We start from the raw sequence: 23,793 nt of genomic DNA on the forward strand, positions 1-23,793 counted from the left end.
TCTGGGCACTCAGTTCCAGTGTCTCACTACCCTCTCAGTAAAGAATTTCTTCCTAATATCTAGTCTGAATCTCCCCTCTTCCAGTTTAAAACCTGAATTTTGTTCTGTAGGAATGTGCCTACTCAACTCACCTGAACATTTTTTATCTATTCTCTATAGAGATCTGGGACATAGTCTTCTATTTTAAAGAACTATAATGAAGACACTCCCAGCTCTATTATGCTAAAATATATTAACTTTCAATCTGGAATAGGTTCCATTTAATAAAGGCAAAAGAGGAATTGTGGAATTCCTCAAATTTCTGAGGTCTAGAGTGAGGAATACAGCACATTTCCTTAGGCTAGCTGCTCTGCATGCGTTCAGGGGCAGAAATTCCCTCCTGAATGCCACTGCTCTCCCCATATGCACATAACCAAGGGACTGACAAAAGAGGACTGAAACTTGGATTTTTTTTCTCACACAGAGAATTTTAATGCAATAAGAAAAAAAGTTGACACAGATACAGAAAGATTATAGTTTTGGCATGCTGGAGTCGATGAGTCACCATGCTATGCTGTACAGAACATTCTTTTTTGTTGAAGCTGTGTTGCTCGTTCTTAAGGTACTTGTAAATCCAGATCAAAGGAGGCACAGCCAGAATGCTTCTCCATTACGCAGTGCTACAGCACCTTGCTGCAAGTGCTTAGTGAAAATGCAGATGACCCGGGTTAGTTTTTCCTGCTGCAGAAGTTCTTTAACAATGCTGAGGCAACTGGAAGAAGCTCCAAAAGAACTGCAAGTTGTTCTCACCGCTGCCAAAGGGTTCTAAAATGCAGGAGACTATTGAGAGAGCTCATAGCTGAGGAATGCAGGAAGAAGGAAAGAGAGCAAATAATATAGAAGTGCTGAGAGATCCTAGAAAGCAGCCAAGCTTCCCATTTTTGGTAACTTCAGCTGCTGCAGGAGGGGCTCAGCACTGCTGAACATGTCGCTGAGATGAGCCAGGTCGGGTTGGGTTTATCAGTAGCAGCACCCAGAGCTGTAGGAGCGGTACGAGGGGTAGCAGTAGCGGGTGTAGCAGCTGCGGTAGCTGCAGGGGCTGCAGTAGGAGGTGTAGCAGGGGCTGCAGTAAGAGACGTAGCAGGGGCTGCAGCAGGAGCTGTAGCAGGAGGAATAGCGGGGTCTGTAGTAGGAGCTGTAGCAGGAAGAATAGCAGGGGCTGTAGCAGGAGCTGTAGCAGGGCCGGCAGTAGCTGTAGGTATGGCGGGTGGTCCTCACGGTCCTGTAGCTTGGGGAGCAGCACACGTAGTAGCAGGACATCTTGGTGGAGGAGGTGGGAGGTAAACCTGCAAACAGCAAGAGGTGAAGGGGGGAGCTTAGCTTGTAGGGAGCAGCAGTGGCTTGTGGGTGTGAGGATGGGGGATTTGGAGAGGTGCTGAAAAAATCTCTCAGCCTTGGGATGTGCTTTTGACATCCGTTTTTATCCATCCCGTTCCTGTCTAGGTTCAACCCTGAGACAGTTTCTATTCTATAGGCTCTATTCTTAAAATGTGAACGCAACATCTTGTATTGTTGGACTTAGGCTAAAGGAGATGCAGCCTGCAGATGCAGGCACCCAAATGCAGGTGTTTGAGAGCGCTTGGTGTCTGAGCTCCCAGGATGGGCAGCTGAGGTCAGTCCCTGCTGCAGCTTAGGGCATGCACATGTGGGTGTCCTGATGGCTGACAGGAATCCCACACTGTGTTTTCAGAATGTTCTTTAGAAACGTTCATGCACAGTGCTCCTGGTTTGGTCCCATCTCTGCTCCAGCAGAGCCAGCCAGAGCAGGGTGCTCATCGCCACGGCCAGATGGACCTGCTGACAGATTTCTTTGGAGCACAAAATCTCCTTGTCTGCTTTTTATCTCAAAAACTATTCCTTGTTCTGTCTGACGCAGATTTCTGACTTTGGTTAATGCGCCCTGTATGTGCCAGTTCTAGTGAGGATACAAGCAGAACAATTCACATGACGTGCCTGCATTCATCATTGCAACATCTTTCCATAAAACAGCAGTTTCTACTTTGCCTAATGCACAATTCTGCCCATTATCCAACATTTCAGCCAGTGCTGATTGTCACCAAGTCAAAAGAAACAGAAATATTTTTTCTCTGCCTGTTTAAATAGAACAGAGTAGAGCTATTTCTTCCTAATACATAGAGATAAAACTCCTTTCAAGGCTGAACCAACGATACCCAAATCCCTTTTTCTCAGTGTTCTCCCATCAATGCCCTCTTATTTTTACTGTAACAGCTCAAAAAAGTACAGGACACAATATTTCTACCCTTGTTACAAATCAGAACATGTTAGTAACAGAATAATTTCTATGTTAATGGAAACTCCAAGTGAATGAATCAGGTCTGCACTCACCAAGTTCACCGAGGAGAGTAAACCAAGAGAAGTGGTGTGAGGAGCTCAGGGTTGGGAGCACTTTTATATGATTTCTGGGACTCATGGAAATCAGTGCGGTTCTCTGCACGCTTCCATTGCCCGGTAGTCATGGAACAAATATCGGAAGCAAATCACCAGTTCAATTGCTATAATTGTTTTCCTCGACGTTTAGGACAATTTTCAAATTCCTCAGGTAACAAATTGTGATTACAGTGCGTGGGGTTCTTTCATCTCCCAGCTTTTAAGGACAAACAGCTTTCTGGGAATGGACACAGGGGAGGACTGGGAATGAGATGGAAGATATGCAGAGCTGTGCTGCCCATGGATGTGGGGAACCTGTCAATGTATTTTCACATTATGCCCCTACAAGGGAGGCAGATACCGCACATTGTAAGGTGACTTGAAACACCTGAGGTGGAAAAAGACATTATAGCATGTGTTTAGAGACTTTGCCAAGAGGTTTGATTCATTTACGTCACAATTAATGACAGGCGTTCCATTGATTCCTTCAGGTTCTTCTCCTGCCTATAATTTGGCATGTGCACTACGAGGAGAACGGGATCAATTAAACGAGCATCCAAGCAATGTGTTAAAGGCTTAATGTCTTTTTTTTTTTTTTTTTTTTTTAGTTTATATTCTTCTAGAATTTCTAAGAAATCCTTAGAAAATCTTGCACAAATCCACATCTCATGGTGTCCCAGCATTGACTGGGGCAAGCCTTACTGCAGAACGTGGTGGTGCAGAATGTAGCCGGGCTTCCTACCAGATTTCCATTGGGAATGTAGTTGGGAAAAGAGAGAGAAGGATCCCGCAGGAGGGCCAGGGATATTGGTAGGATGGAAATTGTTCTTCCCTGCAGTTGGGAAGTGGTCGCTGGGGAAGGTGGTAGGAGGCTGTGCTTGCAATGAGGTGCCCAACCAGTCTGTGCCTTTGCAATGAGCTACAATGGTGCAAAAAGGCAGCTGAGGTGCTGCAGTTCCCTATGGCAATGGGGGTTCTGCTAAGCTCGAGAGGGAATAATCAGTAGTGAGAGATTTGTGGTGGTGCTGCCACGTGAGATGCTCAGCCCAGGAGGTCCCATCCCCATTCTGCTGATTGTTGTACAACATCACAGCTCCTGACAAACCTGTGAGAATTAAATAATACAAACGCAGCTAAATTAAGGATTTAATGACTGTTTTGGAAGAGCATTGATACCATGAATTTTGATGAGGCTCAGCATTTCCAGAATGCCTGTTATTATCCTCATTTAATATGCAAATTAGGCATGGCTCACTGCATTGAAGGTCATCCAAGGAGGTATTTGATGAGGGAAAAAAAGAGGCTCTTGTCTTTATATGCTATGCTCTGCCTCCTCCGGGAGGGTGGTGTTGGGTGAAGCAGAACACAGCATCAGTAAGATTTTCTATAACATAATATTACCATTTTGATGCCTAAATATGTTGTCATTATGACTGCAACAAAACTTGGTTTACATTTGCATCATCTGATGATATTCTGGATAATTTTCTTCGTGGTATGAGCAGGTACAACGGTGCAATATGGACTACATGATTCATTTTCCTATTTCCTTTCTGTATATATATTTCGGTGTATGTGTGTATTTATACGTAGCAGCTGAGAGCTCTGATTCATGACACCATTGCATGTTTGAGGGTTTTAATCCCCATAAGATTTAAATTGCTTTTTGTCACCTTCATTTCTCAGACAGCTGACATTTCTGGTGTTATTCCTTCATTTGGAGCATTGTTCCAAGCAGTACTGTAGCAGTTTATATCAGAACTAATGTATGTAAAGGACCAATGAAAAACAGATTTGGCTGTATGATATTAATTGAAAAATCTAATGATTTCATTAAAAAAAAACACATGGTGTCATTTCATATAATTTTAAATATTTTTTATTTTTCTTTGCATTGCATATAAAATTTAAACTTGAACATTGGGAACAAAGTGGGATGGGAGATATTGGTGATGGATGGACAGTTGGATCTCAAAGGTCTGTTCCAACCCTGGTGGTTCTATGATCCTATGAATACTAAATGAAAGAAAATCCATTTCCATCGTCTTCGTGTTAATCTGGAGTACATCACAGTGCATTAAATGAACCGACCACTTCTCTTCAAGTTTCAAAATAGATTTCTGCACAAAACAGAGGTGCTTTCAAATGAAGACCAAATACATTCAGATTCTGAATTTCAGCCCATGGCCACGTGGGGGAAACACGTCCTCAATTTGCGTTTTCAGACTGATTTTCATTAAAAGGGAGTTGATAAAGCAGTTCAGCATGGTGAATGCAGCCAGCCTTTTTCAGCAGCTTATTTGTCTGAAACCATTTTCCTGAAGTTACCCCGTGTTCCCCGGGGACCACATGGGGAAATTCTTAACCCTGGGCTCATAGATTCATTTTCTTCCTTTTCCTCCTTTGCTGTGCTCTGCCAACCTCCTGAATGAGCTGTTGGCTTAACATGTAGGTTGTGTCTTACTTCTTTGCTCTGCTGGGATCAGTTGCACCCGATACACTGTAGAATGAGGCAGGGAAGCCTGCAGCTATCCCTCCCCAAATACCTACCCACATAGGAACTTCATCCAGAGTCCCTAATTCCACATCCCACGGGTTGGCTCATGCTGCCGGGCTGAAACTCTTGCAGAAGGGGAGGAAAAACATCTTCTATTGGAAATCTCTGGCACGACTCAGCCTCCTTGTGGTTACCAACCGCTGCAGCCTGGGAACCATCGTGGTAAGTTCATCCCTTTGTCATCGAGCTGACCATCACTTTTACCTGCAGCAGCTCTTCTCCTTCTCTGTCATGTACCCTGCTGTTAATTATGGGGATGGATAACTTCCCATCGTAGCCTCATCTTACCGCAAGCATTTGTCTTCTTCTCATCCTCTCGTGTAAAATAGTTCTTCCCAATGGACTGGGTGGGAAGGATTGTGCCCAACAGAAGCATTGGCAGGGCAGGGGGGTGTCTCACAGCTTGCACAAGCAGCATTGGGCATGCAAAGCCTTTCTGGTGGAGAAACAGCAATATACAAACTTTGTTGTGCAATGGGAACAGATGATGTGGGCTCCCATGTGCTCCTGTTTCTACTTTCAGAGCTGCAAAAAGCATAAAGTTGGGCACTGTGCACCCCTCTGGTTGCATTTTGGATCCTCAAACGTAGCAAAGGTTGGGCTGGATGTAATCAGGAACTGCTGACCTAATTGTCTTAAGTCTTCACATTTCTAAGTTAGTTTTTTGGGTAAAAAAAGCATTCTGGTGTCTTTTGTGGAATAGGTAGAGATAAGATGGATGTGAGCTTCAGGACTGCCCTGAAGGAGACAAAGTTGGGTTGTCAGATATGTCCTCTGTCACCTTGGATTCCACAGGTGCTTAAACCTGCAGATCTGGAAAGCTAGGGACTCCTTTTGACTAAATCTTGGGTACATCATTAGTAATGCCAAGAGTAAAAGAAAACCAGCACATTAAAAAAACACAGAAAGCAGTGCTATGATGCAAGATCTTTTAATGAGAAGAAGCAGCAATGTATACAGCAAGTACAGATAAGCAGAAAAGGAGGACCATCCCGAGATGAATACATTCTGTAAGTGCAGTTTCCAAACTTCACAGCAGGTGCTTTGCTTTGGGGACAAGCTCTGCACCTCCTGGCAAAAAGCTCTGCACCAAAACACGCAGCATGAGCACGGTGAAAAGCTACGAAGGAAGAGCTGATCCTAATGCAGGTTATTCAGTATTGCATGAAGAGGTTGGAGAGAGGTGAAAGCGCTCTAGTGCTATTCCTGACAGCAGTAACTGTCTCAGGAGCTCAAATTCTCACTGGAGCTATGCATTGCTATTTCACCTTTAACAGCTATAGTAGGGGTAGCAGCTTCCGAAGCTGTACCGGCGGGTGTAGCGCGTGGAACAAGGGGAGTAGCAGCGGGAGCTGTAGGAAGGGTAGCAGTCCCGGTAGCCACTCAGCCCCCAGGAGCCGCGGTACCCACACGGGCTCCCGCAGTCGTAGGTGCGGTAGCTGCAGGGGCTCCCGCAGTCGTAGGTGCGGTAGCTGTACACGCTGCCGTAGCTGCACGGGGAGTAGCAGGAATCGTCCCACTGGTTCTGGTAGTAGAAAGTCATCTTGGTGCGGCGGAGGGAGGTGAGCCTGCAACAGCAGAAAGACAAAGCCTGTAAGGCGTTGCTCCTGATACAATCCCAAGCGAATGCTGCAAACGTGCAGGGAGGGAGAGCAAGGCAGAAAACCCAGGCATGCTGTCTGAACCTCCCTCTCCTTGCTTGCCTATTGTTCAGCCCTGAATTGTAATGATGCCTTCCCCATAGCACTCCATCCCGCACAGCTTTCTGAGCTCTCTCACTCAGCCCCACTGCTGCCTGCGCTGAATGGGAACCATCAGGGGATAAGTAGGGGATAAATAGGGATAAAAGGGATAAATTATCAGGGGATAAATAGGATTCTCCTTCACAGCTGTAATGAGGTAAAGACTTTAAGGGAAAAGAGAGCTGTGCACAGAGCTGAAACACTGAAATAGTCTTGAAAACACAGGCAAGACAGACTATCTTAAGTATAAATAACACTGATGAAATCAAAGTCTTCCCAGTGCATTAATCTGTAGCATCTGCAGCTCAGTGATGGGAAGGGATAGGAGGAGAAGAGGGGAGAGAAAAAGTATTAATTAAATGCCTGGAGGAAGTTGAGCCTGAAGCAGCAGGAGGGAAGAAGAGATTGAGGTCTGTGAGATTACTCAGTAGTTCTAGCAAACTCCATGGAAGTGTGGAAAAGGGGGAGAGGAGAGAAAGGGGAGCACAGCAACCAACCAAATATGTGCACTCAAGGCTGTGCCCTGGCTTCTGCCTGCCCAGCTCACTGCTTTGTGCGTACGTGCCTTCTTTTTCTACTTAAAAACATTTAGAATGATAGAATTATAGAACTGCTCAGGTTGGAAAAGACCTTCAAGATCATCAAGTCCAACTTCAACCAAACCATACTAGCCTACTCTTATTGCTTTTTTCTGTTGTCATTTCTTGGAATCAGCAGTCCAATTTGAAACAGCGCTGAACAGTGGGAGGATTTGGTGCTCTGCTAGGATTCATCTCTCTTCACCCAAACCAGCATCTGATCTTTCCATGAAATCCAGAAGGCAACAGACAATGTTTCAGGAATAAACTCAGCCACTGCTGAGTATACCTCAGGAAGAGAATCTTCCCTTTGCGCACACTGGCAGCACTCAACTGTTAGTTTGTTTGGTCTCCTTAATTATCCCCTGGATAAATGCTAACATTTTGCCTGAAATAACTGAAATAATGTTATGCCTTCCCATTGCAAAATAAAAACATCCAAGACACTTCTATATGGTGTATAAAAAAGGAAATTTCTTATAGTACATTGCTGGAGGTGAACATTTCTAAGCTTATGCCACTGTCCCAATGTCCCACTTTTAAAAGCAAGAATTACACTTGCATGGATGTGAAATCACAGCCTTCTCTTTCAAAGTCTGACTCCTCTCTTTACAGCAATATAGCAAAAAGACAGCATCCAGACAGCAATAAAAGCACTGCAGTAAGTCCCACTTACCGAGCTCAAAGAGAACGTAAGCCAGGAGATGCGAGTAGAGAGCCCTGAATTTCTCCCCCTTTTATATACGTATCTGACCAAACCTACTGTGCTTTAAACTCACATTCATCACAAAACAAATTTTCTGACGCGCGTCACCCTTCAGTTGATGTAATTGTTTTTCTTGGTTTGTGATTATTAGTCAGTTCTTGGCTTCCAAAAGCATGACATTGCATTGCAGTTTTCTTTCATGTTCAGACTTCCTGGGACAATTATGTTTGAGGAATTGGTGTGGTGAAATCTGAGCTATAACAGGAAAGGGAAGGAAGGACACGGAGAGCACAACCGATTGACATTAATAACCCCAGTTTTGAAGGATGCACAAATATCAGTAAATGAAGTTTGCAATGACTCTGGATTCTTTAGAGAAGAAAGAAAGTTTAATTTTCTTCAGAAATAATAGCCCATAAAAGTATTTCTTTTTCTGGACTTTTGTTTCAAAATCTCAATTTTAGGCCAGAATATTTACATTATTTATTATTATTAATTTGAATTCTCAGAAAGAGAAGTACAAGAAAAGAGTTTTTAGGGGTGGGGATGCCTGGTGTCACCTCGCTGCAATCAGATGTTGACAAATGTGTTAGTTGCTATTGTGATCAGCTACAAGAAGGTTATGGTTATTCTGTTGGAAATCCAATTTGCTTTGCTGTTCTCCATCAGCTCCTGTTAACAAACTTGAAGAGCCACCTTATAAGACAAAGCAGAATGATTCTGGGGAAGCTGGGATCCCTTTTGGTGGGAGAGTAGTGGAAATGGCTTTGAGCAATATAAGAGGATGAGACTTTTGGAGAAGAGTAAAATGAAGGCACATTAAAATGAATAATAAATCTATTCAAGCTGAGATATCAACATTTGGAGTTTCCCAGCTTTGAAATGCTCACACTCAGCCTTCTGCAGAGCTTGCCCGAGCAAAGCATGTTTACTTGGATCCCAAATATCTGCTTTGTTATTGCTTGCACCCTGATGAGAAAAAACGATTCACGCAATAAAAGCATCAAATAAAGCAAACCAGAACATATCTCTGTAACAACTGCACTACTCCAGAGAAGCCCTCCAGATGCCAAAGATTGTTGAATGCAGCATTTTTGTAATGTTGGCAAGGTGTTCGGCTTCAGGTTGCTAATGATAGTGAATAACACTGACTTCTGTGAACACAACTTGTCCTGGTGAGCTGCAACATCCCAGCCTTGCCGGTGACCTTCACCTCCAAACGTGGCTGTTTACATGCATCCAAAGGCAGGATAATGACAGGCGTGACAGATGTTCCAGGCCTTTCTCTAAATTTTGAATATCAAAGCCTTCATTAATACTTATTAACATTTCTCTGTACAAAGAGATTTGTTATTTAAATATTAATGCCACGTTACTGGAGAACGCCCCAATATTATGTAACACAGTTACTAAAAACGTCTATCGGGTTACCCAGTTCTGTGCTTTATTACAGCTGCAACTCATAGCGTTGGAATTGGGTCCCTGAAATATTTTTTTCCTAAAAATACGTCACGCACATACCGTTCTGAAGTTTATAGGCTAATTTTCCAGCTGAATCAATCAGCCCAGCAATATCCTGTTGTGTGGTGGTGTTACAGAATCATAGAATGGCTCAGGTTGGAAAAGACCTTCAAGATCACCAAGTCCAACCTCAACCCAAAAATCCAACTCTACCAACATACTGCTCAGTCATGGCCCTGAGCACCGCATCCAGGAGGTTTTTAAACATACCCAGGGATGGTGGCTCAACCACCTCCGTGGGGAGCTTATTCCAAAAGATCACAGAGAGGGCCTCTCCAATTTGCTAGTCACAGGAAATGTCGGAAGGGTTTGGTAGGAATGCACTGCTCCGCTTGTGATTAAAGTTATGAAATCCAGAAATGGAAGGATTACGTCTGCCACAGGAATCTCTGAAAAAAAAAATGCAAAGAAAAATGCATGGGCTAAAATGTATTTTGAAAGCTTGACATCCAAAACCAAGTTATTTGGCAATCCAGACGTCTTAGCATATCTTTTAGTTTATTGCTGTGCTAAACAAGTGAATGTAGCGTGATGATACCAAGACTTAATTGTTGCAGTTTTGAGATGAAAGCAACCGGAAGGGTGTATCCTGCGTGTCAAAGCACTGGGCCAATAATCAGAAACCCTGGAGAGAACTGGTATATCAATGAGAGGAGTCATGCGGAAAGCAAAATGCGTTTGGTAATTGGAGCTGATCCGGGGCATGGCCAAGCACTGGGCGGGACTGCTGCTCTATAAAAGCCCTCACTGCTGACAGCTCTGCATTCACTTCTCCCGCCTTACCTCCTTGCAGAAGTGGGTAAGTCAGAATGGGTTTAGGAAAGCTAGTAGGAAATGAAGAGAGGCGTTTGATACTTCTTCTCTCCCCTCTTTTCCTCCTATCCCTTCCCATCACTGAGCTGCAGATGCTACAGATTAATGCACTGGGAGGACTTTGATTTCATCAGTGTTATTTTTACTTAAGATAGTCTGTCTTGCCTGTGTTTTCAAGACTATTTCAGTGTTTCAGCTCTGTGCACAGCTCTCTTTTCCCTTAAAGTCTTTACCTCATTACAGCTATGAAGGAGAATCCTATTTATCCCCTGATAATTTATCCCTTTTATCCCTATTTATCCCCTACTTATCCCCTGATGGTTCCCATTCAGCGCAGGCAGCAGTGGGGCTGAGTGAGAGAGCTCAGAAAGCTGTGCGGGATGGAGTGCTATGGGGAAGGCATCATTACAATTCAGGGCTGAACAATAGGCAAGCAAGGAGAGGGAGGTTCAGACAGCATGCCTGGGTTTTCTGCCTTGCTCTCCCTCCCTGCACGTTTGCAGCATTCGCTTGGGATTGTATCAGGAGCAACGCCTTACAGGCTTTGTCTTTCTGCTGTTGCAGGCTCACCTCCCTCCGCCGCACCAAGATGACTTTCTACTACCAGAACCAGTGGGACGATTCCTGCTACTCCCCGTGCAGCTACGGCAGCGTGTACAGCTACCGCACCTACGACTGCGGGAGCCCCTGCAGCTACCGCACCTACGACTGCGGGAGCCCGTGTGGGTACCGCGGCTCCTGGGGGCTGAGTGGCTACCGGGACTGCTACCCTTCCTACAGCTCCCGCTGCTACTCCCCTTGTTCCACGCGCTACACCCGCCGGTACAGCTTCGGAAGCTGCTACCCCTACTATAGCTGTTAAACACAGAAGGACTTCATGGGAAATGAGGACTGGGAATTGATGACTGGATCTATGGGCTGTGCTTGCAGAAGCTCTGAGTCCAGAACAGCGATGCAAAGCAGTTTTGGGGAGCTCAGTGTTTCTGTAAAACTTCAATGTTCTTCCGAAATTCTGTTTTGTCTTCTTCCTTCTCTGTTGTCTCCTTTGCTTTGTGAGTGTCTGGTGGTGTAAGAGAAGCAGGGCACGACACAAGTGTGGACAACTCATTTGTAGCTCTTCCATTAGTGAAATCTGGAGTGCTGTGCCCTACTCTTCCTCTCGTATTCAGATATGTTTCTGAATTCACTGCTTTTTACGCTATACCAAAGAGAAAGTGAATCATCCAATCTGATTTGACTCACTGAACTCAACAAAGTGGAACAGTTTGAATATGATAGTCAGTGGCACCAGCAAAACAAGGTGATTTTAAGCATAAATTCATGTCTGTATGTATTCCTTCTGCTTCTACCTTTTCTGTCATGTTGGACTGTGATCGTGAGCTTTATTCATATTAAAATATTATAGCATTATAGCACCTCATTGGTTTTTGCTTTCTGACTCACATGTATGCAGTTTTGTTTCCAGCTCAGTATATTCAGATAAGTTTTCCTGAGATTTACTGAGCCCTGTAGCTTTTATGTATCTTTTCACATGAGCAAACACTTTACAGATTAATGACCCAGCAGTACCTCATCAAATGAGAAGACCCATTGTGGAATTTCCTAGGGAAGGTTTGGAAAAATTTCCTTCATTTTCCTTAGCATCGCAATCGCACAGGCACTGAGGGTAACACCACCAGCACCACATCTCAGTGATTTACAAATGCAAGCAAACCTATTTTGACTGCTGGGTGAGCCAGAAATTAGGAAGAAATTCCCTTTTTCTCGGCTGATTTTGTGCTGACAGTGTCTGAGCCACTTTCTGCATTTTAGAGACCTGATTTGTTACAGAGAATTGCACACTTTCCATTCACCTCATTAAGCCCTCATAAAGACAAGCGTTTGCAAGTGTTACTGCGAGGCCCCATTTGAATGACAATGAATTGGCACGAAGTTCCCAGGCTACACCATCACACAATTGTTATTAAGGCGAGATCCCTCTGACGCAAGCCCCAAATAACTATTATTCATGACGGAAGTACCTAACTGGCAGCATCAGTAACCTCTTAATACTATGATGCTGTAACAGTCTGGGCTGAGAACAGCAGGCAAAGTGCTTTGAAATCCTTATTAAACCCTCGGACCTTTATTGTGAACGTAATTGCCTTTCTTTGAAGGCACACACAGGCACTTTGACGGCAGTAGAGAAAGAGGAATGGATCTCAATTGTGCTATGGTAAACCCATGCACATGAGTGTGAACATCATCAAACATCTTCACAAGAAGAGCCTCGGGTTACGCTTTCAGCACAATCCATAATGGTGTTCCTTATGGCTTCTGAACAGCTTGTTTCTGGGAAGGCACTGACTTTGATGCCTGACACATTTACTTCTGGAACATGGTACAGATTGCTCCTCAACTTGAATCTTGCCATTGAGGTGAATCAATTTTGCACTAGCTGGTCATGATTTCAAAGTTTCAATATCTAAAATGACAAAATAAAATCTGGAGACTTCCTATTATGATACTAAATAAAATCTGGGAAGTACTGAGTGTCTTAAAGTGATGAAGTAAGAAGAGGTGTTAGCTGGAAATAATCACCATTACAGAATCTTGGCTGTTCTACAGGGCTTAACTGGGAATATGGTTAAAAAATGGTTGAAAATTCCTCAAAATCAATGCATTTAGCTACCTTTCTTTATCTCTCAGAAGTCTTAAGATAGGACTAGATAGAAATCCAACTTTCTATGATGGAAAGACAAAGCCAATAATTGTAGGATCTATCCTGGTTCTGTTTGTAGAGAGACACATTTTAATGAAAAAGGGAAGGCTATAAAGCCCCATTCCAGATGAAGCATATGTTGAAATGCCTCAGTATACATGTTTGAAGTGACTCTTATTCAGTAATGAAGTGCCTAATGAATGCAGTATGCATTTAATGCAGTAATAACACACTCTGAGAGCACAAAGCGAATGAAAAATGCTTTGAACTTCTCAGACTAAGTAGCATGAAGGAATCTGGGGATAGTGCACATTTCTGGTAAAAGAAACGATTTCAAAGTAACAAATACATTCAGTGACAATTTTTAGGCAAAATCTCACTTGATATTAATGAAGTTAATACCTTGTTAGCATCTACCGCATGCTACAGATCAAGGGCATAAAAAACCAGGTGTAGAACCTTCAAAACTCCTTTCTGATCTCTAATAACGTGGCTTGAGTTTCATTGCCAAAAACTTTTGAGCCAACATGGAACATCAGAAGAGCAAATACAGACAAATCAACCAAAAGCCAAGTTGTGGATGCAATACAGGATTCTTTAATGCAAATAGAGAAGGCAGTACAGAGTAATACAGAAAAAAGCACTACACAGAAATAATGAATTGCAATCGTGCAAACCACGAGGCTGCAGCAAGTCTCAACCCAGGGCTTCACCCCAGAGATTATTCTTCTTAGCATCGTTCAGGAGGCTCAGAGTTGGTCAGAGTGGGGAGAGCCTCACCCAAGGATGAGCAGTGCATTGCTGTACACAAGTAGAGGGGAACTTCTGGGGGCACTGATGGAAACCCTGAGCCCTAAACTGCAAATTTGAAAGGCTTTACAGTACAAAAAGCAAGGAACAGTGATTTAAAGTAACTGCTTTGACACAGCCGTAAGAGGGATGGAAAGCTGCATCTGGTGGTAGAAGAGAAGAGGAGGTATTTGTGAAGACTCAGCAGATGCAGCACTGTACTGTGTGGATATTTGGGGTTTAGCAGGGCCCACAGCTGCCCCCGAGGGATCTGTAGGCTCGGCCCCAGCTGCCGTATCCACAGCTGCCAAAGCCCCCAAAGCCCCCAAGGCCCCCAAGGCCATAAGAGCCTCCATAGCCTCCCAGGCCTCCATAGCCCCCAAAGCCGGCACTACGTCCAAAGCTGCCACCCAAGCCTGCTCCAACGGCGGGGACTCCTGCTGAGCCAACTGCAGCGTTCTGCGGGAAGGAGCTGAGGATGGGCCCGGGGAAGGTGACCACGGTGGCCGGGGGTTGGATCACCACAGTGGAGTCGGGGCACTGGCGCACGCAGGGCTCGTTGTAGCTGTCAGCCAGCGGGGCTGGGGCGGCCACCCCGCAGGCAGGGGCACACAGGCTGGAGCAGGACATCCTTTGGTTCAGGAGATGAAGCTGTGAGAGTAGGCAAAGCCATGGTCAGAATAGAAATGGAACACGAGTCCTTCGTGCCTCTCTTGCATTTGGAGCAAGTGCTGAGGAAATGCTCTGCATCATATCAGTCAGTCAGAGCAAAAGTACAATATTCACTTGAAATGCTGGTGTAAACCACCTGCTCTTCCTGCGTGAGACTATGTCCCAGCTAAGCCGGAGGGTGGAGTAAAACTCCCTCACATAAAGCAGTGAGAAAGATATGGAGAGTGCAAAGGATAAAATTGCATTGGTAAGCTCAGGACATTGTGCCTAAAAGTTTAAATATCCATGATTTCCATATTTCTGAAAAAAGTATGATCACTCCCAGACTTATCAGGCACTAAGAAGAAAGTGTTAGAGCCCACAGCAAAGAAGCACTTGACAAAAGTACTGCTAAGAAACTGAGATACATAAGGCATAGACTTACCACGCTGAGATGGAGAGTCAAGTGGAGGAAGGTGGACAGTGGACTGCAAAGCCCTCAGCTCTTTTATACCTGTCCCAGACATCCCCAAGCATCGACTTGAGGGCGGTAGTGGCAGAAGCCCCAGATAATCATGAAATAAAGCCAACATTCTTCATGACACACAAGGAGTGATGCGGGGCAACTATATCCGTCATCACTGGTACCCAGAGTAACAAACATGCCCTGGAGAAGAAGAATGTGATGGGAGGGTTAAACACTGATGCAGCGTCACATGAAAGACCACATGCTGTTGAATCTGACGTCAAAACACCAACAAACCCCAAAGTGTTCCTAATCCCAAACTTCATCTGTGTTGAAGAGTCAGAGGCATCCTGCAGATGAAGCATTTTACAATGCAGCACGCTGCCTGCACACCTCTCATTACCTCCACTTTATGGGCTGGTAAACAGAGGTGGTGGAACTGGGGGCAAAAAATGAAGCCATCCCACCCACCTGGGACCACTCCCAGTTGTCCACCATCATCCTACACCAGTAAGGGCCAGGAGGCAATTGGGGTGTGAGTTCTGGAGCATCCATAAACATTACATCTGTGACACATGGGGCATTTCCTGTTCACTAGTTCCCTAAAGATGCTGAAAAAATGTGGAGCTATGCTGGATTTTACAGGTGAAGATGCAATCGCATGAAGGATAAGGAAGGTATTAGAGTTGACTAGTTCCATAAAATGAGGACCGGTAGCATCTGGAATTTCACATAATTGCATGTTGCCATCTAATTCTTCCATCTTCTTCTTCTCCACAGCATGTTTGTGCCTCAAAGTCCACAAAGGACAGAGATACAATTGCGTCACGTCACTGCTTGTGTGTCACGAAGCCTGTTGCCTGTTTCATGATTAGTGGGAGTTTCTGCCACCACCACCCTCCCATCTAAGCTCCAGGCTGTCTGGGATGGGTATAAAAGAGCTGAGCGCTTTACAGTCCTCTATCCAGCTTCCTCCACTTGACACCCCTCACCTCCTGGGTAAGTGCAGCTCTCGGAGGCTTCTCAGGGCTCTCTCCGAGCCTCCATCCATAAAGGTGTCCCAGAGTCTTTCCTCACTGTGGGTGCCCTTTGCAGGACTCCTTGCTTGTGTGGAAGATGTCCTGCTCCAGCCTGTGTGCTTCTGCCTGTGGGGTGGCCACCCCGGCCCCACTGGCTGACAGCTACAACGAGCCCTGCGTGCGCCAGTGCCCCGACTCCACCGTGGTGATCCAACCCCCGGCCACCGTGGTCACCTTCCCCGGGCCCATCCTCAGCTCCTTCCCGCAGAACTCTGTGGTTGGCTCAGCAGGAGTCCCCGCCGTTGGAGCAGGCTTGGGTGGCAGCTTTGGACGTAGTGCTGGCTTTGGGGGCTATGGAGGCCTGGGAGGCTATGGAGGCTCTTATGGCCTTGGGGGCCTTGGGGGCTATGGAGGCTTTGGCAGCTGTGGATACGGTGGCTTGCGCCGAGGTCTCGGGTACCTCAGTGGCAGCTGCGGGCCCTGCTAAGCACAGCACTACCGCTGCCCATGGTTGAAGGAGAGCTCTGGAGAAGACTCAGCACATCCCAACGTGAGGAGCGGCTCCCCTTCGGCAGTGTTGGACTGTGAAGACTGGACAACTCGTACCTGCACGGGGACCAGCACTGTCTTCCTCTGCTCCATTTGATCTTTGCTTCAGGACTCGCTGCTCTGTGATGATGCAGCCCAGTGCTGGCTGCCTGCTCTTTTACCTCTGAGCTCTACAGGGAGATGGGGACAGCCTCTGGCAAGGGGCTGTCTTCTGTCACCTACATCCTCTTCCCCTGAACCTGTAATAAAGGCTCTCTTGCATCACAGTTTTCTTCTCTGAGTTTTCCTTCACCCCTCTTGTGTCCCCAGTTCTCACTGCAGCTGCACAGACTCTATGCAGCCATTTCCAGAATCTCCCAGTGGGCCATCTCAGGAGCGCTGTGGGCACTGCTCCCTCCCCTCTTACCTGCCCTTGGTTGGCTCTATGGCTCCAGTTGGAGCTCACCCCATCCAGGCCCCACACAGTGCCTTCTGCAGTTGCTCCTCCCTCAGAGCTCTCCCTCTTTCCTCTGCCCCTGGTTCCTGCCTGCTGCAGCCCAAGGAGACCTCGTGGATAACAATGAGCTCAGTACCCACTCTCGAGTGTCCCTGTAGGTGGCTTTTGGGCTGTGTGGTCCACGGACGGCAGTGCAGCCTCCTAATGGGCAGAGGCCATGTCAGAGCATCCTGCGAGGCCATGGTGCAAAGAAAGGAGGCTAAGATTCCCTCAGCAACCTTGTCTCTTGCTTCTCAAGATTACTTCCTACACCTCTTCTACCGAGAGCTCCACATATCACTACCATAGGCAGTTTTTACTCACCTTTGTCTCACAAGAAATTCCACAGCAGCTTGGGCCACATGCCTCTGCCTGAGTAGGACAACCCTGCTTCACTCAGCCTTGTGCAGTGAATGCAGTGCTGAGCCCTCTGCTGCCCTTCATCTCACACAGCGCTCTTGGACCTAGGCCCCACAGAGCACCTGGCCACGTCAGAGAAATGGGGACCAGCCACCACCTCCCACCAATGGGCCTGCAGCCACCCCATGGGACACCACAGGAGGCAAATCATGGGGTTTGGCTGAGCCCCATCACACAGGAGCCAGCAGAGAGGTGAGGAAGGAGGGAAGAACTAAAGATGTAAACCAGGTCAGTGGAGGAAGGACAATTTTCCATTCTAGTGGTGCAGGAAACCTATGCTTCTTGTTGATGGCATGTGTTCTCTTGAGGTCCCAGCAATGAACAACCTTTTTCTCAGCTGCCCACCTTCACTTTGTGCTTGGATCATGGGATCTGAAGATGCCTGGGGAAGAAAAGGACACCAGACAAGAAGGGACTCCAAACTTTGCCTCAAGACCTTTGTGCTCCCTGGGACAGCATGGTTGTGCTCCATTCATGTCTGAGGGTGGAACCTTGGGAACATGGGGAGGGTCCTCATTTAGCCCCACCAATGCCCCCTCCCTGTTATGAACATAGGGTCACTCTTAGCAGGTGGCAGGAGCCCTGTCCATGCACTGCTTGTCTTCCCATTTCCTCTGACCTCCATGTGTAACTACTGGCCTGGCAAGAAAGGATGTGAAAGAAGGCATGGAGAGCCCTGGATGGAAAGAGGGTGTGGAAGAGGTTTGTGGCACATCCAATGAGTGTTATCATACTGAAGTGAGGTTTGTTTATGAGGTGCCATTATTCCCATTGGGGGAAGGGAGGAGGCTCAATGGGATGTGCTCTCCAGGAACCTCTATGCACTGGTGATCCTCAGCAGTAGTGCACAGCCCCAACTGCCAAATGTCTCAGAGACGGTGCTGTGGGAGTAGCTAGCAGCCCAGAATTGCAGGCTCTGAGATGTGGGAGAAGTAGGGAAGGAGAAAGAACATAAAACACCAAGGTGAAGATTACAGTGCAAGAGAGCTTTTATTGTAGGTCCATGGGAGGAGGAGGAAGATGTAAAATGGGCAGCCCCTGAGCTGAGGCTCTCCCTATCACCTCGCAGAGGGCAGAAGGATGGGAGCAAACAGTCAGTGCTGGGCTGTGCCATCATGGGGAAACCAGTCCTGAAGTGAAGATCATACAGAGTAAAGAAAGATAGAGCTTGACCCTGTGCAGGTACGAGGTGTCCAAGCTCTAGTGTCCAGCGGTGCTGAAGGGAAACCGTTCCATACAGCATCAGGTGGGGATGTGCTGGGGCTTCTGCAGAGCTCTCCTTTGACCATGGACATAGGCAGTGCTGTGCTTAGCAGGGCCCGCAGCTGCCACTGAGGTATCCAAGACCTCGGCGCAAGCCACCGTACCCACAGCTGCCAAAGCCCCCAAGGCCCCCAAGGCCATAAGAGCCTCCATAGCCTCCCAGGCCTCCATAGCCCCCAAAGCCGGCACTACGTCCAAAGCTGCCACCCAAGCCTGCTCCAACGGCGGGGACTCCTGCTGAGCCAACCACAGAGTTCTGCGGGAAGGAGCTGAGGATGGGCCCGGGGAAGGTGACCACGGTGGCCGGGGGTTGGATCACCACAGTGGAGTCGGGGCACTGGCGCACGCAGGGCTCGTTGTAGCTGTCAGCCAGTGGGGCCGGGGCGGCCACCCCGCAGGCAGGGGCACACAGGCTGGAGCAGGACATCTTCCACACAAGCAAGGAGTCCTGCAAACAGCGAGGAAAGGGTCGGGGAGAGCCGTATGGATGGAGGCTAGGAGAGAGCCCTGAGAAGCCTCTGAGAGCTGCACTTACCCAGGAGCTGAGGGGAGTCAAATGGAGGAAGCTGGATAGACGACTGCGGAAGTCCTCAGCTCTTTTATACCTATCCCAGACAGCCTGAAGCATTTATGAGGGGGCGGTGGTGGCAGAAGCTCCCAATAATCATGAAATAAAGCCAATATGTATCATGACACATAAGGAGAGATGCGGAGCAATTATTTCCCTTCCCATTGGGTACAGTGAGACAAAAATGCGCCTTGGAGAACTGAAAGGGGATGAGAAGGTCAAATGGCTATACACAATTACGTGAAATAAGAGTCTTGCTGATGTGTTATGAACCAATAATCTCCAGTGTGTTCCTTGTGCCTTTTCATGTTAACGTTCACAGAAAAAGAAATCACAGCCTCAGACGTACCCTTGGCTGGCAAGTCAGAAATGCCCCATGCTGCACTGGGCAGGGAGCTGGGCAACATTCAGTGATGCTCCTGACTTCCCAACCCAATTCAATCCTACTGTTTGCCAATGAAGGGTGGTAGCAGTCGTCTGGGAGCTGTCCCAGCAGGGTGGGATCACTTCATTGCTTTGTCCAAAGTTTACCAGCTCATAAAACAGTGGTAATGAAGGTAATGATAGACATTGTGTTTGTGAGCAGGATTGCAAAGTGCTTTGTCTGCAGGATACCTGTGAGTCTTTCTCATAGATGAAGTTTGGGATTAGGAACACATTGGGGTTTACAGGTGTTGACAGGTCAGCATCAGCAGCGTGTGGTCTTTCATGTAATTGCTTGTAATCACCTGTCCCTCTCATCATCTTCTTGTTCTCCTGGGCATGTTTACACTCCAATATCTCCACTGATGAGGGTTTTAATTGCTTTGCCTCACTCCTTAAGTGTCATGAAGCATGTTGGCTTTATTTAAAAACTATCAGGAGCTTCTGCCAATGCCACAGTCAGGTCAATGCCCCGGGCTGTCTGGGATGGGTATAAAAGAGCTCAGCACTTTGCAGTCCTCTATCCAGCTTCCTCAACTAGACTCCCCTCAGCTCCTGGGTAAGTGCAGCTCTCGGAGGCTTCTCAGGGCTCTCTCCCAGCCTCCATCCATACGGCTCTCCCCGACCCTTTCCTCACTGTGGGTGCCCTTTGCAGGACTCCTTGCTTGTGTGGAAGATGTCCTGCTCCAGCCTGTGTGCCCCTGCCTGCGGTGTGGCCGCCCCGGCCCCGCTGGCTGACAGCTACAACGAGCCCTGCGTGCGCCAGTGCCCCGACTCCACCGTGGTGATCCAACCCCCGGCCACCGTGGTCACCTTCCCCGGGCCCATCCTCAGCTCCTTCCCGCAGAACGCTGCAGTTGGCTCAGCAGGAGTCCCCGCCGTTGGAGCAGGCTTGGGTGGCAGCTTTGGACGTAGTGCCGGCTTTGGGGGCTATGGAGGCCTGGGAGGCTACGGAGGCTCTTATGGCCTTGGGGGCCTTGGGGGCTATGGAGGCTTTGGCAGCTGTGGATTTGGTGGCTTGCGCCGAGGTCTTGGGTACCTCAGTGGCAGCTGCGGGCCATGCTAAGCACAGCATGCCTGCAGCCCTGGTCAGAGGAGAGCTCTGGAGATATCTCAGCACATTCCCACCTGATGTCGTGGGGAAGGATTCCCCTTCGGCATCGCTGAGCCCTGGAGCTCGAACACCTTGTACCTGCACGGGGACCAGCACTGTCTTCCTCTGCTCCACATCAGCTTTGCTTTAGGACTCACAGCTCTGTGATGACACAGCCATGTGCCTGCTGCCCACTCCTTTCTCTTTGTCCTGTGCAAGGAGATGGGTACTGCCTCTAGCCAGCGGCTGCCCTTCTGCCACCTCCCTCAACCATAGAACCCGCAATAAAATCTATCTTGCATCACAGTTTCCGTCTCTGAGTTTTCCTTCACACCTCCTCTATCCCAAGTTCCCCTTGAAGTTGCAAAGGCTCTCAGGGGCCATCGCTGCCAGCTTACAGCTGAGCCTTCTCAGGAACTCCGTGGCTGCTGCCCCCTCCCCTCTCACCTGCCCTGGACACCAGAAGCTTCAGCAGGAGATTTCCCCAAGCACGCTCCATACAGTGCCTTCAGTACCTGCTCCTCCCTCAGAACTCTCAGCCACTTCTCTGCCCCTGCTTTCTGCCTGCTGCAGCTCAACAACAGCTCTTGGCCCCATCCACAGCTCAGTGTCTGCTCTTGAGTGTCCCTGTAGTTGGCCTTTGTGACGGGAGGTCTGCAGACAGACGTGCAGCCTTCTAAAGGGCAAAAACAATTCCAGAGACTCGGCTGATGCCATGAGGCAAAGGAAGGAGGGTGAGAGTCCAGGAGCAACCTTGACTACAGTCTCTCAAGATTCTTTCCTGCTCCACTTCTTTCCAGCGCTCCATATAGCATCAAGGACGCTGATTTTCCCCACCATTGCTCAGAAACAAATCCACAGCAGCTGTGAAAAATTGCTCTGACAGGGCAGCACAGCCATGCTTCACTCTGCCCCATGGAGTGACTGCAGTGCTGGGCCCCTGGCTGCCCTTCATCTCATACAGACCTCCTGGACTGAGGCCACCCAAATAACCCTCCACATCAGCGTGATGGGGCCCAGCCACCACCTCCCACCAATGGGCCCTCACCCCACCCCACATGGGAAACCACAGGAGGCAAAACAAAAAATGGGGTTGGGCTGAGCACATTCACACAGGAGCCAGCACAGAGATGGGGAAGGAAGGGAGAAATTGAAGTGTAGCCAAAGGCAAGGGAGGAAGGAAAATTTTCTACTCAGCCGGTGCAGGAAAGCTATGGCTGTTCCTGATATTTGCTGCCTTTTCACCATTCTCTATCTACCAGTTGCTGATGGAGTATGTTCTCCTGAGGTCCCCAGCAGTGACCAACCTGCTGCTCAGCTGCCCACCTTGATTGCTCTGGCAGGAGTCGCCTCTGTGCAAGAGTAGTGCACAGTGCTGGGATTGTGGAACCAGATAATGTCTGGGGAAAAAAAGGGATGTAAGGAGAGGAGGGACTCCAAACTCTGACTCAAGACCTTGGTGCTCTCTGGGACAGGATGGCTGTGCTCCATTCATGGCTGTGAGGGCTACCTTGGGAAGATGGGGTGGTAATTCCCTTTCCCCCTCCAGTGTCCCCCTCCAGGATCTGAAGACAGGGACACTGTTAGCAGGTGTCAGCTGCCCTGTCCCTGCACTGCTTGTCTGCCCATTTCCTCTGACCTCTACGCGTCGTCACTGGCATAACAAGAAAACAAAGAGAAAGAAGGCATGCAGAGGCCAGGTTGTGCAGATCTCACGGAAGAGGTTCTGTGGGACATCCATTGCGTGTTAACATACTGAAGTGAGGTTTGTTTCAGAGGTGTCGTTGTGCTGGTTGCAGAAGCGAGGAGGCTCAGTGGAATGGGCTCTGCAGGACCCCCTGTGCACTGTGATCCTCAGCAGTAATGCACAGCCCCAGCTGGCAAATGTCCCAGAGGCAGTGGTGTGGGAGCAGCTAGCAGCCCAGACTCAGAGTCTCTGAGATATAGGGCAATTAGGGAAGGACAAGGAAGACAAAATACCGGAGTCAAGACTGCAGTGTAAGAGAGATTTTATTGCAGGTCCAGGGGAGGAGGGGGGAGGTGGCAGAAGGGCAGCCCCTGGCCAGAGGCTGTCCTTGTCATCTTGCAGAAGGCAGAGGGACAGGAGCAGGCAGCCGTAGCTGGGCCGTGCTAACACGGGTAAGCCAGTCCAGAAGCAAAGATCAGTCAGAACTAAGAAAGACAGAGCTGGTCCCCATGCAGGCATGTGGCATCCAAGGTTTGCAGTCCAGCGATGCTGAAGGTAAGCCCATCGTCACGGCATCAGGTGGGGATGTGCTGGGGCTTCTGCAGAGCTCTCCTTCAGCAGAGGCCATAGGCAGTGTGGTGCTTAGCAGGGCCCGCAGCTGCCACTGAGGTACCCAAGACCTCGGCGGAAGCCACCGTATCCACAGCTGCCAAAGCCTCCATAGCCCCCAAGGCCCCCAAGGCCATAAGAGCCTCCATAGCCTCCCAGGCCTCCATAGCCCCCAAAGCCGGCACTACGTCCAAAGCTGCCACCCAAGCCTGCTCCAACGGCGGGGACTCCTGCTGAGCCAACTGCAGCGTTCTGCGGGAAGGAGCTGAGGATGGGCCCGGGGAAGGTGACCACGGTGGCCGGGGGTTGGATCACCACGGTGGAGTCGGGGCACTGGCGCACGCAGGGCTCGTTGTAGCTGCCAGCCAGCGGGGCCGGGGCGGCCACACCGCAGGCAGGGGCACACAGGCTGGAGCAGGACATCTTCCACACAAGCAAGGAGTCCTGCAAAGGGCACCCACAGTGAAAAAAGTGTCGGGAAAAGCCATTTGGATGGAGGCTCGGAGAGAGCCCTGAGAAGCCTCCGAGAGCTGCACTTACCCAGGAGCTGAGGGGAGTCAAGTAAAGGAAGCTGGATAGAGGACTGCAAAGTGCTCAGCTCTTTTATACCCATCCCAGACAGCCTGGGGCATAAATGGGAGGTCATAGGTGGCAGAAGTCCTAGATAATCGTTAAATAAAGTCAACATGCCTCATGACACTCGAGGAGTGAGGCAAAGCAATTAAAACCCTCATCA

At 48.3% G+C, this 23,793-nt stretch overlaps 5 protein-coding genes and 2 long non-coding RNA genes across 12 annotated transcripts; 3 read left to right on the plus strand and 4 right to left on the minus strand.

Moving 5' to 3' along the window:
• Positions 1-5,919: 5,919 nt before the first annotated feature.
• LOC149914356 (uncharacterized) lies at positions 5,920-8,043 on the minus strand. 4 transcript variants are annotated; one of them, XR_016460490.1, is made up of 2 exons: positions 7,981-8,043; positions 5,920-6,552 (listed from the first exon to the last, which is right to left on the minus strand). It is a non-coding gene; the product is annotated as an uncharacterized LOC149914356 (long non-coding RNA). The 4 variants fall into 4 exon arrangements; XR_016460493.1 differs by lacking the exon at positions 7,981-8,043 and adding an exon at positions 7,224-7,301; XR_016460492.1 differs by lacking the exon at positions 7,981-8,043 and adding an exon at positions 6,670-6,820.
• A 2,149-nt stretch (positions 8,044-10,192) lies between these two features.
• On the plus strand, positions 10,193-12,213 carry LOC149914357 (uncharacterized). 3 transcript variants are annotated; one of them, XR_016460480.1, is made up of 2 exons: positions 10,193-10,330; positions 10,909-12,212. It is a non-coding gene; the product is annotated as an uncharacterized LOC149914357 (long non-coding RNA). The 3 variants fall into 3 exon arrangements; XR_016460482.1 differs by lacking the exon at positions 10,193-10,330 and adding an exon at positions 10,640-10,791 and having other exon boundaries at positions 10,909-12,213; XR_016460481.1 differs by lacking the exon at positions 10,193-10,330 and adding an exon at positions 10,641-10,773.
• A 1,861-nt stretch (positions 12,214-14,074) lies between these two features.
• LOC149914358 (claw keratin-like) lies at positions 14,075-14,464 on the minus strand. The gene has a single exon (XM_090126931.1). It carries the CDS (start codon positions 14,462-14,464, stop codon positions 14,075-14,077), a length of 390 nt encoding a protein of 129 aa, XP_089983057.1.
• A 1,603-nt stretch (positions 14,465-16,067) lies between these two features.
• Positions 16,068-16,457, plus strand: LOC116241340 (claw keratin-like). Its single transcript, XM_031611934.2, has one exon. The coding sequence runs from the start codon at positions 16,068-16,070 to the stop codon at positions 16,455-16,457; it is 390 nt and encodes a 129-aa protein (XP_031467794.2).
• A 2,266-nt stretch (positions 16,458-18,723) lies between these two features.
• LOC149914359 (claw keratin-like) lies at positions 18,724-19,104 on the minus strand. Its single transcript, XM_090127386.1, has one exon. It carries the CDS (start codon positions 19,102-19,104, stop codon positions 18,724-18,726), a length of 381 nt encoding a protein of 126 aa, XP_089983512.1.
• Positions 19,105-20,333: 1,229 nt separating this feature from the next.
• LOC149914360 (claw keratin-like) lies at positions 20,334-20,734 on the plus strand. The gene has a single exon (XM_090127384.1). The coding sequence runs from the start codon at positions 20,345-20,347 to the stop codon at positions 20,732-20,734; it is 390 nt and encodes a 129-aa protein (XP_089983510.1). The 5' UTR covers positions 20,334-20,344.
• A 2,356-nt stretch (positions 20,735-23,090) lies between these two features.
• On the minus strand, positions 23,091-23,480 carry LOC116240345 (claw keratin-like). Its single transcript, XM_031610670.2, has one exon. It carries the CDS (start codon positions 23,478-23,480, stop codon positions 23,091-23,093), a length of 390 nt encoding a protein of 129 aa, XP_031466530.2.
• Between the last annotated feature and the right edge of the window lie 313 nt (positions 23,481-23,793).

This window comes from Phasianus colchicus, chromosome 30, assembly GCF_987193195.1.
Source record: "Phasianus colchicus chromosome 30, bPhaCol1.hap1.1, whole genome shotgun sequence".
Lineage (NCBI taxonomy): Eukaryota > Metazoa > Chordata > Aves > Galliformes > Phasianidae > Phasianus > Phasianus colchicus.

Bases quoted from the DNA above. Each gene is read 5' to 3' on its own strand.
- LOC149914358 (XM_090126931.1), bottom strand. From the start codon at position 14,464: ATGTCCTGCTCCAGCCTGTGTGCCCCTGCCTGCGGGGTGGCCGCCCCA.
- LOC116241340 (XM_031611934.2), top strand. From the start codon at position 16,068: ATGTCCTGCTCCAGCCTGTGTGCTTCTGCCTGTGGGGTGGCCACCCCG.
- LOC149914359 (XM_090127386.1), bottom strand. From the start codon at position 19,104: ATGTCCTGCTCCAGCCTGTGTGCCCCTGCCTGCGGGGTGGCCGCCCCG.
- LOC149914360 (XM_090127384.1), top strand. From the start codon at position 20,345: ATGTCCTGCTCCAGCCTGTGTGCCCCTGCCTGCGGTGTGGCCGCCCCG.
- LOC116240345 (XM_031610670.2), bottom strand. From the start codon at position 23,480: ATGTCCTGCTCCAGCCTGTGTGCCCCTGCCTGCGGTGTGGCCGCCCCG.